Raw genomic sequence first — 16803 nt, 5'->3', positions numbered from 1 at the left:
TGTTTGTTGACTTGGCTTTCGAAGACCTTAGAAAGGCAGGGTAGGATGGATATAGGTCTGTAGCAGTTTGGGTCAAGAGTGTCCCCCCCTTTGAAGAGGGGGATGACCGCAGCTGCTTTCCAATCTTTGGGAATCTCAGACGACACGAAAGAGAGGTTGAACAGGCTAGTAATAGCGGTTGCAACAATTTCGGCAGATCATTTTAGAAATAAAGGGTCCAGATTGTCTAGCCCGGCTGATTTGTAGGGGTCCAGATTTTGCAGCTCTTTCAGAACATCAGCTGACTGGATTTGGGAGAAGGAGAAATGGGGAAGGCTTGGGCGAGTTGCTGTGGGGGGTGCAGTGCTGTTGACCGGGGTAGGGGTAGCCAGGTGGAAAGCATAGCCAGCCGTAGAAAAATGCTTATTGAAATTCTCAATTATAGTGGATTTATCGGTGGTGACAGTGTTTCCTGTCCTCAGCGCAGTGGGCAGCTGGGAGGAGGTGTTCTTATTCTCCATGGACTTTACAGTGTCCCAGAACTTTTTTGAGTTTGTGTTGCAGGAAGCAAATTTCTGCTTGAAAAAGCTAGCCTTGGCTTTTCTAACTGCCTGTGTATATTGGTTTCTAGCTTCCCTGAAAAGTTGCATATCACGGGGGCTGTTCGATGCTAATATCATGCTTCTTTAGACCTGTCTAATATAAATCATGGATTTATTGTGAAGGTGTAGGCTATATTACATGGATTTATTAGACTTTTTAAAATGTAGATGTTCCAAAGGTCTGCATCAGTGGCTTGTGTAGCCAGGAGATGCTAAATGTGTTTATGTTAATTAACAGTAAATTACTGTGACCGCCACAGCCCTAGATGCATCTACAAATTCAATGTTTTACACAATATTGTATCATATTTGATGAGTTATTGGCTTGTCCGTCCACAGGGTCAATGTGCTGTAGTCTCTACAACCGGACGCTCGGATCACACTGGCCTAAGATGTCTATGCACTGGATGGTCTGAGGGATGCACTCCTGTTGGACTGATAAACAAAACATTTGGTCAGTGGTAGGTCTTTTTCAATGCTGTATCATCATCTTTATCTGGACAGAAAACACATTGATTATCATAACATAAGCACACATTGGACAATGTGGCAAGTGGTCCCTCAACACCCAATCCTCATGCCTCATTGTTTGTTCTTGTTCCCCATTCAACAGTGTGGCTTTTCCTCTTCTGCCATGGTGGATCCTTTCCTAGTAAATACATGGCCATTTCTCTTTCCCACCGGAAAATGGCAGCTGCAGACACGGTCCGCCCATCTGAAAGAAAAAAAAAAGAAAAATTAATTTTACTAGCTAGCTAAGTTGATTCCTAAAATGGTAACATGTACAGTATATTAAAATACAATAACCCACAGACTTGTAGTGACCAAAAAAGTGTTAAATCAAAATATATTTTGTATTTGAGATGATTCAAAGTAGCCACCCTTTGCCTTTATGACAGCTTTGCACACTCTTGGCATTCTCTCAACCAGCTTCACCTAAAATGCTTTTCCAACAGTCTTGAAGGAGTTCCCACATATGCTGAGCACTTTTTTGCTGTTTTTCCTTCACTCTGTGGTCCAACTCATCCCAAACCATCTCATTTGGGTTGAGGTTGGGTGACTGTGGAGGCCATGTCATCTGATGCAGCAATCACTCTCCTTGGTCAAATAGCCCTTACACAGCCTGGAGGTGTGTTGGGTCATTTTCCTGATGAAAAGCAAATGATAGTCCAAATAAGCGCAAACCAGATGGGATGGCGTATCGCTGCAGAATGCTGTGGTAGCCATGCTGGTTAAGTGTGCCTTGAATTCTAAATAAATCACAGACAGTGTCACCAGCAAAGCACCCCCATACCATCACACCTCCTCCTCCATTCTTCACAGTGGGAACCACACATGCAAAGATCATCCGTTCACCTACTCTGCGTCTCACAAAACACACAGCGGTTGGAACCAAAAATCTAACATTTGGACTCATCAGACCAAAGGATAGATTTCCACCGGTCTAATGACCGTTGCTCGTGTTTCTTGGCCCAAGCAAGTCTCTTCTTCTTCTATTGCTGTCCTTTAGTAGTGGTTTCTTTGCAGCAATTCAACAATGAGGACCATCAGTCTCCTCTGAACAGTTGATGTTGAGATGTGTCTGTTACCTGAACTCTGTGAAGCATTTATTTTGAGCTGCAATTTCTGAGGCTTGTAACTCTAATGAAATGTTATCTTCTGCAGCAAAGGTAACCCTGGGTCTTCCTTTCCTTTGGCGGTCCTCATGAGAGCCAGTTTTATCATAGTGCTTGATGGTTTTTGCGACTGCACTTGAAGAAACTTTCTAAGTTCTTGAAATTTTCTGGATTGACTGATCTTCATGTCTTAAAGTAATGATGGACTGTCATTTCTCTTCGCACCATAATATGGACTTGGTCTTTTACCATATAGGGCTATCTTCTGTATACCACCCCTACCTTGTCACAACAACTGATTGGCTCAAAAACATTAAGAAGGAATGAAATTCCACAAATTAACTTTTAACAAGGCACACCTGTTATTTGAAATGCATTCCAGGTGACTACCTCATGAAGCTAGTTGAGAGAATGCCAAGAGTGTGCAAAGCTGTCATCAAGTCAAAGGGTGGCTACTTTGACTAATCTAAAATATGTTTAACACTTTTTTGATTACTACACGATTCCATATTGCTATTTCATAGTTTTGATGTCTTCACTATTATTAAGCAATTTAGAAAATAGTAAAAATAAAGAAAAACCCTTGAATGAGTAGGTGTGTTCAAACGTTTGACTGGTACTGTATACTACTGTATTTCTGATTCTGATTCTCAAGAGGAAAGTTAAAACCCTCAGCCGTGAGGTCACTGAGGAGGACCAACAGTGATAAGGGAGGTTGTATGAAAGGGACTGACATGCAGGGATGGAACATAACATTTTGGGCACTGTCCAGCAGACCAAGATTTCTACTAGCCAGGGTAACATTCAAGTCCTAAATCTGTGGCATGTGAAAATGTCACTGCTATGTCAGTCTAGTTTGGCAGATTGTCTACTAGCCCAGTGTGAAAAGTACTGGACTCGGGCTAGCTTAATCCATCCCTGCTGACATGTATAACTGACTTCACAGGTCATTTGATTAGTCATGCACAACAGATGCACTCGTGGAACAAAACCATTTGTTTTCTATGTCAAAATATTGAGCCCACAAGTCCTTTGTGAGCTAGCTAGCCAGCTAGTTAACCTTAGCTCACTGTTCGTGTGGTCAGACTTTTCCCCAGACCCCACATGATAGCTAGTGAATATTTAACATTAGCTAGTTAGCGCTAATCACTAACGTTAGGCACATTCGCTAGCATGTCGCCGCCTGTCAGGGAAGTCCAACAACACCACGTTAGCTATATCCTGGCAAGCGGTACCAGAGTGCCAAGTCTAGGACAAAAAGGCTTCTCAACAGTTTTAACCCCCAAGCCATAAGACTCCTGAACAGGTAATCAAATAGCTACCCGGACTATTTACATTGTGTGCCCCCCCAACCCCTCTTTTACACTGCTGCTACTCTGTTTATCATATATGCATAGTCACTTTAACTATACATTCATGTACATATGACCTCAATTGGCCCGACCAACCAGTGCTCCCGCACATTGGCTAACCGGGCTATCTGCATTGAGTCCCGCCACCCACCACCACCTCTTTACGCTACTGCTACTCTCTGTTCATCATATATGCATAGTCACTTTAACCATATCTACATACTACCTCAATCAGCCTGACTAACCGGTGTCTGTATGTAGCCTCGCTACTTTTATAGCCTCGCTACTGTATATAGCCTCGCTACTGTTTTTCACTGTCTTTTCATTTCTTTACTTACCTATTGTTCACCTAATACCTTTTTTGCACTATTGGTTAGAGCCTGTAAGTAAGCATTTCACTGTAAGGTTTACACCTGTTGTATTCGGTGCATTAGACAAAAACTTTATTTGATTTGACATCATGACTACACAAACCGTGAACTAACATTAACTAGCTGGCTAACTCACAAAGGACTTGTCAAAATTAAAAAGGCCATTATGCTAGCCTATGCTGATTTTCTTTTTACTTGTAAGGATAGTAACGTGTGTTGTACACGTAACTAGTCGGGGGATATCTAGACAATTTTTAAAAGCATCTAGTTAACCACAGATCTTTAACCTAACCAAAATAGCTTGTTAGCAGCTAGCAAACAGGGCTTACCATATCCCACAGCTCCAGCAAAGCCTCTGTGTGGAAGATTTTCCCACCTTGGGCTTTGAGTGTGTAGTACTTTCTTTCTGTATGATAGCCACATTAGCATTTCATTTTTGTGGGTAATTACAGGCAAATATATTGATAAAAGTTACCTTGCCCAAGAGAAATTTGCTCAGTTATCAAAACGTCACGCCAGGGTAAGCCTACACAAAACACTGCCCTTATTTTAAGTGTTTCTAAAATCCCCTATGGGAAAAATGAATGTTGGAAAAACGATTGAAACCATTTTCCTGTTTGACCGCTAGATTTTATGGGAATTATGACACCTACACTGTGGGTCTCTATTACACACGTTAAACTTATTCCATGGATCCCTTGGCCAAAAGTAGTTTAATCTGTTGTTAGTATTATTAATAAAAAAATTACATGTAAAACATATTTTGAGATATGGCCGCGGACCCCCTGCAGTACCTCCACGGACCTCTCCCAACTTTGAGAACCTCTGAAAGCTGACTGCTATCGCATTGGTGTCTATGGGAGTGCCATCCCCTTAAGCAGACAACGGTAAACGGCCTGATTGAACTATCTTTATTTATCCACCATCTTTGATGAAACTCACACTCGATTACTCGGTGCTCTTTTGAGCGTCCTGGATGAACCAAGAGCTGTGTTGTTTTTCCTAACTGGCTGTCTGGCACAGGAGAAATGGTAGCTAGCTAGCATTCTGTGAAAAATTGTCTAACGTACGACTGTGATCATCTGATCGAAATAATGAATCTACTACCATCAAACGCACATGGGAACGGACTACTGTACGCGGGATTCAACCAGGATCACGGTGAGAAATTGTTTCTTCATCGAAATCTTCTTTGGTTGCCAGTTCTGTCGTCGATGCCATGCTAACGACGTTTTGAGGCTGGGCTGTAATGCTGCATTCATAACCAAGTGGGAAGGTGGTTATTACCAGTTGTGACGTCGTAAAGCAAGCTAGATCTACTTTAAACATTTTTTTACCTTTATTTAACTAGGCAAGTCAGTTAAGAACAAATTATTATTTACAATGACGCCCTACCCCGGCCAAATCCTAACGACACTGGGCCAATTGTGCGCCGCCCTATGGGACTCTGAATCACGGCCGGTTGTGATACATCCTGGAATCGAACCAGGGTCTGTAGTGATGCCTCTAGCACTAATATGCGCCATTCAGAGTTTCCTAAAGCTAACTAATTTCAGTTAGCTTCACATTCCAGCTCAGGATTCATCCATACTACGACGGTGGATATTGCATCTCCGCCTGCCGCTAACTCTAGCAGGCTTGTAACTGCCTGTACATGTCGCACATGGCTAGTCGAATGCCGAACTCTTCATTGAGACAATGCTAAAATATCAATTATTGGGTGAGTCAGTGCCACATTTTCATTTGTGCCTAAATACAAATGAAATAAAAGTTATCTTGCAAGTTCAGGAGGCTATGGTGTGAAATAGACATTTAGAAGCACTGTCTTCATTTTATTACTTATCGCTGGTGCCATCTTTGTATTTATTATGATCCCCATTAGTTGCTGCCAAGGCAAAAACTATATTTAATGATGATGCAATCTTTGCAAGAGGGAGGGAATCTGATTTAATTGCTCCTCAACTCACAGCTCAATCATTTCATTCAGGGTAAGTGGAGTTAGCAATGAGTTAGCCTGCCCTGGAGCAGGTTTGTTTACCTGGCTAAAAGGTGATCCACTTTCGTATGGCCGGCTATCCCGAGTTGAACTCAGTTGACCAAAGTTACCTCGCCAGCTCCTCAAACCTGCTTCTTGGATAACCCTCTGTTGGATGCATTCACGTGCATTGACTCGTTAATAAACTCAGATTTGCTAATGGCCAACAATCTGTGTCAACCATAAACTAAAAGTACAGCTGTCATGCTTGTAAACTTATTATATGTTCAAAAAACGTATTAATATATTGCTTTTTATAAATAATGTTTTATTTAACCTGCCAAAAATTCTGTTCTCAATGTAATTTCCTGACTAGGTAAGGTCAGCATGTGGAGCTCAGGGATGATAGACGAGTTTCCCACTAGTAATTACCAGTAGGAGGGGCGTTCAATTTGGGGTGTCAGTCGTGTGTGGTAAATACCACCTTCCCACTTGGTTATGAACGCAGCATTACACCTAGCCTAAGCTAGTTTGCTAGTTAGTTATGTCTAGCTAACGTTAGCAGTATTCAGTTGTTGTGAAATACAAGTGATTGGATTATCATTTGAGCAAACTAAATGGTATTACATGTAACTCTGATCTTTAATCATATTAAGAGCTAAATATCATGGATATGTTGGGCTCTCACGTTTAGATTTTAATAATACGCTAGCATCAGCTAACAACGAAACGTTAGCTAGCCGGAAATACAGCTGTGGGGGGTTCTACTGTTCCACAAGATAGCGCTAATGTTGTGGCTAACGTCAAATAAACATATATTCATTTACAGTTACAGTAGCTATATCCTTGCAGGGTTGTAACATTTTATAATTTTTATCTCTATGGTTAGCTAGCTAGCTAATTTAGCTACATATTTAACGTTATATGGAACAAATCATGGTTATAACAAATCTAGACCTGCCCCCTTTATCTGTGGTTAGAACTTTAGTTTGACAACTGCTAAGATACTACTAAATAGATTACTGTACATCAAAAGCTAGCTCAAGCTGTGAGTATGATGATCCATTGTTTAGTTAGTGAGTGTAGCCCTAGACTTGGCAGGGGAAAGACTAATTATGTTTTACACATCAAACTTGGTCAAGTGCACCACATACCTTCCTTTTTAAACTCATAACATATAAATAATTTAAATTTTTTGGGGGGGGATTTAGATGCAGAATCAGATAGTACAATTTCATAACAGTCTAGGCAGACAGACATGTGACAGGTACAAGCTTGGTACCAGTGTGTGTGGGTCGGGTGTAGGAGTGGGTGGGTGGCCCTAGTCAGCTTATCTTCACTGAGCAGGGAATGAATGGGTCTCCCTCCAAACAAAGCAATGACCGTTAGCTAATATTCAAACACTGCTCAATGTTCACTGTGTGCGCATTCCTCGCAGGCAACTTCAGGTTACTGGAGTAGTAGGACATGCTCCAAATCTGATAGGAAAGAGAGAACCTGACTGGAAGCATAGACTGTCCTTAGTTTATCTCCCTCATAATCATGATGTCTTTGAAGATGGATAAATATTGTGGTTATTCATTCACTGTGAATTTGGACCTAGCTTTGATCAGGGTTTTAACCACTGGTATTGTCTGTCTGTCTCCTCCTTTCAGGATGCTTTGCTTGCGGAATGGAGAATGGGTTTAGAGTGTACAACACAGATCCACTCAAAGAGAAAGAAAAACAAGGTAAATATATGTTTAAAAAAATAATGACTGTACAGCAAATATGAAACATAACATCATAATTAGAAGTGTATCAAACATATCCTTTTTGATAATCATGATTCATCATAATGTGCTTTTTTCCACGGTTTACTGTTAATCAAAAGTTATTGTGTAGCCATTTTGTTGATATGTAAATAAACTCAATGGGTCACTAGCATTGCTTGCAGTAAATCGAGGCCATTCTGCTGCACACAGGGACACAGCATTGTGACAGCGAGAGCCAAGGTACTTCCTTCCTGCTCCTGCTGTGTGTGAGATGAGATGGATCTGTCTGTCTATGGCTGGGTTGATGCTCGGGTTGGATGAGGAGGGCTATATGAGGAAGTTAATCATTCCGCCACTGAGCCCTGCACATGTGACTCCTCACATGACCTGTCCAAAGTCACAATAGGAAATTACTCACTGTCTTTAGTACTGTAGGGAAAGGATTAGCCTATAGTATAGGCCAGGGATGGCCTAACCTGGTTCTGGAGGGTTGCTGCAGGATGTGCAGGCTTTTGTTGATATGGGTCTAAATAACACCAGGACTACAGTCATTTTTATTACAGTGATGCATCATGCATGCTGGAAAGGTTTGCTTTAATATGCAGATGGAGTGAGGAGTTGTTTGCTATTTAGTAAAACTTTGAGATATTAAAACTATTTAAATTCTTATCAGGGACGGATCTTTCTAGTAACATTTATAGATCTTATTGGAATAATGGTTTGGATAATTGTGGTGGTTTTTGAGGCGACACCCTTGATTCTCATTGGCTCAGTTTACTCGCCACCCACCAGATTGACAGCTTAATGGCCAATGAGGTGATTGTATGTGTCTTCCAGAGTTCATGGAGGGCGGGGTCGGGCATGTGGAGATGCTGTTCAGGTGTAACTACCTAGCGCTGGTTGGAGGAGGGAAAAAGCCAAAATACCCACCTAACAAAGGTATGGCGTTTACTGTGTGTGTGTGGTTCTTGTGTTGAACTTTCCGTCACATATGTAATATGAGCATTAGAAATAATATATTTTGGAACCCCCAAAATGATCTCCTAGTGATAGACTTTTCCATCACAGTGACCTTATCTAGTTATTTCCTTTCATTGGTCTGGCACTAGAGACAAACGTCATCATGTCATGTTGGTCTGATGCTTTCCTCTAGTGATGATCTGGGATGACCTGAAGAAAAAGACGGTTATAGAAATTGAGTTCTCCACTGAAGTCAAAGCAGTGAAGCTTCGAAGGGACAGGTACGAACACTTCCCACCCTTTTTCTTCCCTTAATGTGTCTCTATCAGCAGTGTTGCGTGCCAGTACAAATTAAGTAAGAAGTTAGTACCACTTTAACTCCCTCTTGAAGCATTTACGACCAACCAGGAATGCAATCTTTGTGTTTCACACTGCCGGGATTGATTTCATCATCAATGGCTGCTCCTTCAGGAGAATTTTGACACAATGACACAGCAATCTGGTTGGAAGTATTGTAATGCACGGTATAGGGAACAGTGGTGTAAAGTACTTAAGTAAAAATACTTTAAAGTACTACTTATGTAGTTTTTTGGGGTATCTACTTTACTATTTATATTTTTGCCTACTTTTACTCCACTACATTCCTAAGGAAAATAATGTACTTTTTACTCCTTACATTTTCCCTGACACCCAAAAGTACTACTTACATTTTGAATGCTTAGCAGGACAGGAAATAGTCTAATTCACACATTTATCAAGAGAACATCCCTGGTCATCCCTACTGCCTCTGATCTGGCAGACTCACTAAACACAATATAAGGAATGTGAAATTATTTATACTTTTACTTTTAATAAAGTATATTTCAGCGATTACATTTACTTTTGATACTTACAGTTGAAGTCGAAGTTTACATACACTTAGGTTGGAGTCATTAAAACTAGTTTTTCAACCACTCCACAAATTTCTTGTTTTAACAAACTATAGTTTTGGCAAGTCGGTTAGGACATCTACTTTGTACATGTCACAAGTAATTTTTCCAACAATTGTTTACAAACAGATTATTACACTTATAATTCACTGTATCACAATTCCAGTGGGTCAGAAGTTTAGATACACTAAGTTGACTGTGCCTTTAAACAGCTTGGAAAATTCCGGAAAATGATGTCATGGCTTTAGAAGCTTCTGATAGCCTAATTGACATAATTTGAGTCAATTGGAGGTGTACCTGTGGATGTATTTCAAGGCCTACCTTCAAACTCAGTGCCTCTTTGATTGACATAATGGGAAAATCAAAAGAAATCAGCCAAGACCTCAGAAGAAAAATTGTAGACCACAAGTCTGGTTCATCCTTACTTTTACTGAAGTATGACAATTGGGTACTTTTTCTACAACTGATAGGGAATAGGATATCATATGATATTTAGCTTAAGTTACATCACAGAGAGGGTGGAGATGGTACGAGTTTGCAACGCTCGCGCACTTAACGTGAGCGGTGTGGTCAGCATGTTAGGCACAGAACCTGTTAGACTGGCAGTAATTGCATAGTACTGTATCGTTTCCAACCAGTTACTATGTCATAATCCAGTAATGGTATACATTATAGCTCCTTGGTGCATTGAGATGGCTGAATTATCGGACTACTCAGGAATTGTTTGAACAGTAATGAATGTTAAGATGTTCACCTTTTAGGTAACATTAAAGGGAATGTCAGAAGGTAATATGTTGGTGTCAGGAGTAGTGAAATGTTTTCTTACCAATGTTTCCCCATTAGTTTGCTGTATGTTAGTGGGCCAGATCTCTCCCTTTTCTCAGTCTTGAGCCTAATGTCTGCATCTCTCTGATGTCCTCAGGATCGTGGTGGTCCTGGACTCTATGATCAAAGTGTTCACGTTCACCCACAACCCTCATCAGCTGCATGTGTTTGAGACCTGCTATAACCCCAAAGGTCAGTACTACTACACAGACAGTCCAACTACTGTCTACTGCAGCTCTCAGATTCCTATCCAGCCTGCTAGATGCATTAGACACACCCATCATTTAAGTAAACAAACCATTTTCACAAGAATGTTAAATGGTTGTAATGTGTCCTAGCTTCTCTCTCTCTCTCCCTTTCTCTCCGCTAAATAGATTGGACACACTCATAATTGATGTAAACACACAACCCTCACAAGAGTGTTACATGGTTGTAATGTGTAGCCATCGACACATTCGCTCTCTCTCTCTCTTGCTCTCCTCTTTTCTTTCCTCTCTCTCTCTCTCTTGCTCTCTCTGTCTCTCTCTTTCTCTCTCCATGACTGTATCCATAACTTCTCTCCCTCCTCCCCCAGGTCTGTGTGTGCTCTGTCCCAATAGTAACAACTCTCTGCTGGCGTTCCCGGGGACCCACTCTGGGCACGTGCAGATCGTAGACCTTGCCAACACAGAGAAGCCTCCAGTGGACATCCCCGCCCACGAGGGGGCGCTGTGCTGCATCGCCCTCAACCTGCAGGGAACCAGGATAGCCACTGCCTCCGAGAAAGTAACCCTTTTAACACTACTCCTGGGCTTAGACAGTGCCTTAAGCTTTTTAGATCTAGCATTGGTTGTCCTTGTTGCTTGTAGATTAGGGGTGACCAACTCCCAACGCTGTGTCTCGGTGCCTTTGTTTATTTCTCTCCAGGGGACCCTGATCAGAATATTTGACACCATGGCAGGCCACCTGATTCAGGAGTTGAGGCGAGGGTCACAGGCTGCTAACATCTACTGGTGAGAACAACCAACCTGGGTCTTTTCTTCATCTGGAGTTAGATGTGAGAAATGCTCTAAAGCCGGGTGGACGCTACACGACTTTCTAAATCCTGACATTAAACAACCGTCTTTCCTTTCGTTTTTTTGTGTTGCCAACATAGTGGTGGGCACACTAAACCATGTGGCTTGGTCTTGAGGTTTCTCGCTCCCGCGCTGTCTCGCGAAAACAATGATGTGGTTAGATTTAACGTAGCTACGAACTGTGGCTCAAAGCAGCCTCAAAAACGTTCAGTCAGACATTCACGCTTGCCATACAGAGTTGAAATATCGAGCTAACACTTTGAATTGAATAACATTGCTTGTGAACTTCAGAGCTGTAACGATTTGACACTTTGGCTTTTAGTAAAGGCGAGTACAAATGTATACTAGTAGTAGTCATCGCTCTGCTTGAGAGTACGTACACATTCTGGGTGATGCAAAACAACGTCATCATCTCACTGGCTACTTCTCTGGTGAGCTCTCATTGGCTGTTGCTGAATACCGCTCTCAAAACGCGTTGTTGCACATCTCACACTACAAGAGCAATGGAGATTTTGTGTAGATAAAATCAAACATCTGCCCACCGCCCAACGCATCACCGGGGGCAAACTACCCGCCCTCCAGGACACCTACAGCACCTGATGTCACAGGAAGGCCAAAAAGATCATCAAGGACAACAACCACCCAAGCCACTGCCTGTTCACCCCGCTATCATCCAGAAGGCGAGGTCAGTACAAGTGCATCAAAGCTGGGACCGAGAGACTGAAAAACAGCTTCTATCTCAAGGCCATCAGACTGTTAAACAGCGATCACTAACACAGAGGCTGCTGCTTATAGGCATAGACTAGAAATCACTGGCCACTTTAAGGAATGGAACACTAGTCACTTTAATAATGTTTACATATCTGGCATTACTCATCTCATATGTATATACTGTATTATATACTATTCTACGGTATCTTAGTCACTTAATAATGTTTACATATCTGGCATTACTCATCTCATATGTATATACTGTATTATATACTATTCTACGGTATCTTAGTCACTTAATAATGTTTACATATCTGGCATTACTCATCTCATATGTATATACTGTTTTCTATACTATTCTACTATATCTTAGTCCGTTCCGCTCTGACATTGCTCATCCATATGTATATAGTCTTAATTCATTCCTACTTAGAGTTGTGTGTATTGGGTATATGTTGTGTCATTTTTGAGATATTACTGCACTGTCGGAGCTAGAAGCACAAGCAATTCGCTACACCCGCAATAACATCTGCTAATCACGTGTAAAATTTGATTACGACATGTCTGAAAATATAAGGACGTCTGAAACTGTTCAGAGACGAGGTCGGTAGCCTTCAGATTGCGTCTTTGACCCGCTCACATTAAACAAGCATCGATGACGGTCGCGTGCCCCGAGTAGGCAACGACATGGCGATTTTGTCTCCCCGATCTCAAACTTGTCTGGGACAGCTAAATCGTAGCCAAAATCGTGTAGTGTACACCCGGCTTAATGTTTACATTTTAGTCATTTAGCAGACGCTCTGATCCAGAGTGACTGACAGTTAGTGTACCTGTTTTAAGGTTGCTAGGTACGATAACTACATTAAGTAAGTAGGTTGCTGTGATAGTCCTGTTTGGTAACTTATTTCCCCTCCCCAGCATCAATTTCAACCAGGATGCGTCCCTCATCTGTGTGTCTAGTGACCACGGTACAGTCCACATATTCGCTGCAGAGGACCCCAAGAGAAACAAACAGTCCAGGTCGGTCTGAGACAAACATTTAACCTTTCTCGGCACTGTCAACTTGATCTCTTAACCGAAGTCCAAATTCTGCAACATTGATCAAAAGTGTATGTCGTGCCTTGTTGCACATGTGGTCAGAGATGAGTGGCAGTGGTGATGAAGCTCTTTTTGAGAGAGCTGTCTTATTGACTGTTCTAGGATATACACCCTGTTTGGAGGAATGTCTTCAGTGAGCACATTGTTTTTCAATGTTAATCTTTAAACCAGCCACCATTCCAAACCCATTCTCGAATCCTTACCAGTGCTTCCTGTAATTCCAAACCCATCCCTGAATCATCTGTTGTTTCCTTTTATTCTTAGCTTAGCCTCGGCCAGTTTCCTTCCTAAGTACTTCAGCTCCAAGTGGAGCTTCTCCAAGTTCCAGGTTCCATCAAACTCGCCGTGTGTGTGTGCCTTCGGAACAGAACCCAACTCTGTCATAGGTGAGTAATGTGTGTGTGTATGCGAGGTAGTATCTCTCTCCGAGTACTTGTTTGTGTTGGCAGACCTCTGGAACAGAGCCCAGTGCAGTCATGAGCTATACATACTCCAGCTACTTCCTGCCAAGTGTTTATAGACAGATTCAGAGTGACATTTCTTCCATATTGACACATACAGTACCAGTCAAAAGTTTGGACACACCTACTCATTCCAGGGTTTTGCTTGATTTTGACTATTTTCTACATTGTAGAATAGTAGTGAAGACATCAAAACTATGAAATAACATATATGGAATCATGTAGTACCCCCAAAAAAGTGTTAAACAAATCAAAATATTTTTTACATTTGAGATTCTTCAAAGTAGCCACCCTTTGCCTTGACAATTTTGCACACTCTTTGCATTCTCTCAACCAGCTTCATGAGGCAGTCACCTGGAATGCATTTTAATTAACAGGTGTGCGTTGATTTGTGGAATTTCTTAATGCGTTTCAGACAATCAGTTCTGTTGTGACAAGAGTGTGGTGGTATACAGATGATGGCCCTATTTGGTAAAAGACCAAGTCCATATTATGGCAAGAACAGCTCAAATAAGCAAAGAGAAAAGACATGAAGGTCAGTCAATCCAGAAAATGTCAAGAACTTTGAAAGTTTCTTCAAGTACAGTTGCAAAAACCATCAAGAGCTATGATGAAACTGGCTCTCATGAGGACCGCCACAGGAAAGGAAGACCCAGAGTTACCTTTGCTGCAGAGGATAAGTTCATTAGAGTTACCTGCACCTCAGATTGCAGCCCAAGTAAATGCTTCAGAGTTCAAGTAACAGACACATCTCAACATCAACTGTTCAGAGGAGACTGTGTGAATCAGGCCTTCATGGTCATATTGCTGCAAAGAAACCACTACTAAAGGACACCAATAAGAAGAAGAGACTTGCTTGGGCCAAGAAACACGAGCAATGGACATTAGACCAGTGGAAATCTGTCCTTTGGTCCGTTGAGTTCAAATTTTTGATTTTTGATTCCAACCGCCGTGTCTTTTGTGAGATGCAGAGTAGGTGAACAGATGATCTCTGCATGTGTGGTTCCCACCATGAAGTATGGAGGAGGAGGTGTGGGAGTACTTTGCTGGTGACACTGTCAGTGATTTATTTAGAATTCAAGGCACACTTAACCAGCATGGCTACCACAGCATTCTGCAGCGATACGCCATCCCATCTGGTTTGCACTTAGTTGGACTTTCAACTGATTTTCGACAGGACAATGACCCAACACACCTTCAGGCTGTGTAAGGGCTATTTGACCAAGAAGGAGAGTGATGGAGTGCTGCATCAGATGACCTGGCCTCCACAATCACCCAACCTCAACCCAATTGAGATGGTTTGGGATGAGTTGGATCGCAGAGTGAAGGAAAAGCAGCCAACAATTGCTCCGCAAATGTGGAAACTCCTTCAAGACTGTTGGAAAAGCATTCCAGGTGAAGCTGGTTGAGAGAATGCCAAGACTGTGCAAAGCTGTCAAGGCAAAGGGTGGCTATTTTGAATTATCGAAAATATATCTTTTTGTTTTTACACTTTTTTTGGTTACAACATGAGTTACAACATGAGTTATGTGTTATTTCATAGTTTTGACGTCTTCACTATTATTCTACAATGTAGAAAATTAGTCAAAATAAAGAAAAGCCCTTGAATGAGTAGGTGTGTCCAAACTTTTGACTGGTAGTGTATATTATTGTTGACTTGACACCACTTATTTGATTGTTTTATTGTTGACACCATTGACTCATTTTAAACTGAGCGGGAAATTGTGTTAAATTTATGGATACTTTTCTATAAAAAAAAGTTTATTTTGGTCTCTTATTGTGACCTCTCTCTCTCCTCAGCCATTTGTGCTGATGGCAGCTACTACAAGTTCCTGTTCAATCAGAAGGGGGAGTGTTCCCGAGACGTCTACGCACAGTTCCTGGAGATGACAGACGAGAAGATCTGACCTTTCACCCTACCACCTCCTGCAAACGGACAGACGTGTACATGGCGGATGGGTTTATTTTCTGGAGCAGGAGGACGAGGGGGATGGACAGAAGGAGGAGGAGATGATGTCTCTGCTCACCCAGTGCTGATGGACTCTACATGGAGGAGCGTCAGAGGGAAGGTGAGAGAGACACCATCTCGGAAACAACAGAGGAATGAAAGATGGACCGAGAGAAATCAGGACTGAGTGCCCTCTGACAACCTACTTAAAGACTCCCTGTACAACTACAGAAAGACAGGGGGACGAGAACACTCTAACGGATGTCACCTGGGCCTCCTTGTCCTGCTAGTCCGAGGACGAAAGAGGGAGACTTTCTTTTTAAAGATGTCTTCCGTGAAATGTACGATCAGGCGGTTATTTTTTAAAGGTGTATAGCGTTGATTCTAATAGGTAGATGCATAGAAAACAGATCTTGTCAACTAACACCACCTAATCTAACTATAGGGAGTGCCTCTGAGCTGAATCGAGAGTGGAGTGTGTGTATATACTCACATATATACAGAGTGCATTCAGAAAGTTTTCAGACCCCTTCACTTTTTCTATATTTTGTTACGTTACAGCCTTATTCTAAAATGTATTAAGTAATTTTTCCCCATATTATAATCTACACACAATACCCCATAATGACAAAGTGAAAACAGGTTTTTAGAAATACCTTATTTACATAAGTATTCAGACCCTTTGCTATGAGACTCAATCAAGCTCAGGTGCATGCTGGTTCCATTGATCATCCTTGAGCTGTTTCTACAACTTTATTGGAGTCCACCTGTGGTAAATTCAAATGATTGGACATGATTTGGAAAGGCACACACCTGTTTTATATATTGTCCCACAGTTGAGGGTGCATGTCAGCAAAAATCAAGCCATGAGGTCGATGGAATTGTTTGTAGAGCTCTGAGACAGGATTGTGTCGAGGCACAGATCTGAGGAAGAGTACCAACACATTTCTGCTGCATTGAAGGTCCCAAGAACACAGTGGCCTCCATCATTCTTAAATGGAAGAAGTTTGGAACCACCAAGACTCTTCCTAGAGCTGGTCGCCCGGACAGACTGAGCAATCGGGTGAAAAGGGCCTTGGTCAGGGAGGTGACCAAGAACCTGATGGTCACTCTGACAGAGCTCCTCTGTGGAGATGGGAAAACCTTCCAGAAGACAACCATCTCTGC

General features: G+C 41.8%; 1 protein-coding gene and 1 long non-coding RNA gene across 3 annotated transcripts; one reads left to right on the top strand and one right to left on the bottom strand.

Moving 5' to 3' along the window:
* Positions 1-801: 801 nt before the first annotated feature.
* Positions 802-5144, bottom strand: LOC120029951. Its single transcript, XR_005473611.1, has 3 exons — positions 4250-5144; positions 1118-1296; positions 802-1016 (listed from the first exon to the last, which is right to left on the bottom strand). It is a non-coding gene; the product is annotated as an uncharacterized LOC120029951 (long non-coding RNA).
* LOC120029950 (WD repeat domain phosphoinositide-interacting protein 3) lies at positions 4840-16203 on the top strand. 2 transcript variants are annotated; one of them, XM_038975260.1, is made up of 11 exons: positions 4840-5081; positions 7551-7625; positions 7860-7889; positions 8487-8588; positions 8803-8890; positions 10461-10555; positions 10938-11128; positions 11270-11355; positions 13048-13149; positions 13492-13613; positions 15489-16203. In XM_038975260.1, exons 1-11 carry the CDS (start codon positions 5015-5017, stop codon positions 15593-15595), a joined length of 1065 nt encoding a protein of 354 aa, XP_038831188.1. In that variant the 5' UTR covers positions 4840-5014; the 3' UTR covers positions 15596-16203. The 2 variants fall into 2 exon arrangements, with proteins under 2 accessions (XP_038831188.1, XP_038831189.1); XM_038975261.1 differs by lacking the exon at positions 7860-7889.
* The last annotated feature ends 600 nt before the right edge of the window (positions 16204-16803 follow it).

Source organism: Salvelinus namaycush, chromosome 35 (assembly GCF_016432855.1).
Source record: "Salvelinus namaycush isolate Seneca chromosome 35, SaNama_1.0, whole genome shotgun sequence".
Lineage (NCBI taxonomy): Eukaryota > Metazoa > Chordata > Actinopteri > Salmoniformes > Salmonidae > Salvelinus > Salvelinus namaycush.
This window is presented reverse-complemented; position numbering and strand designations above follow the sequence as displayed.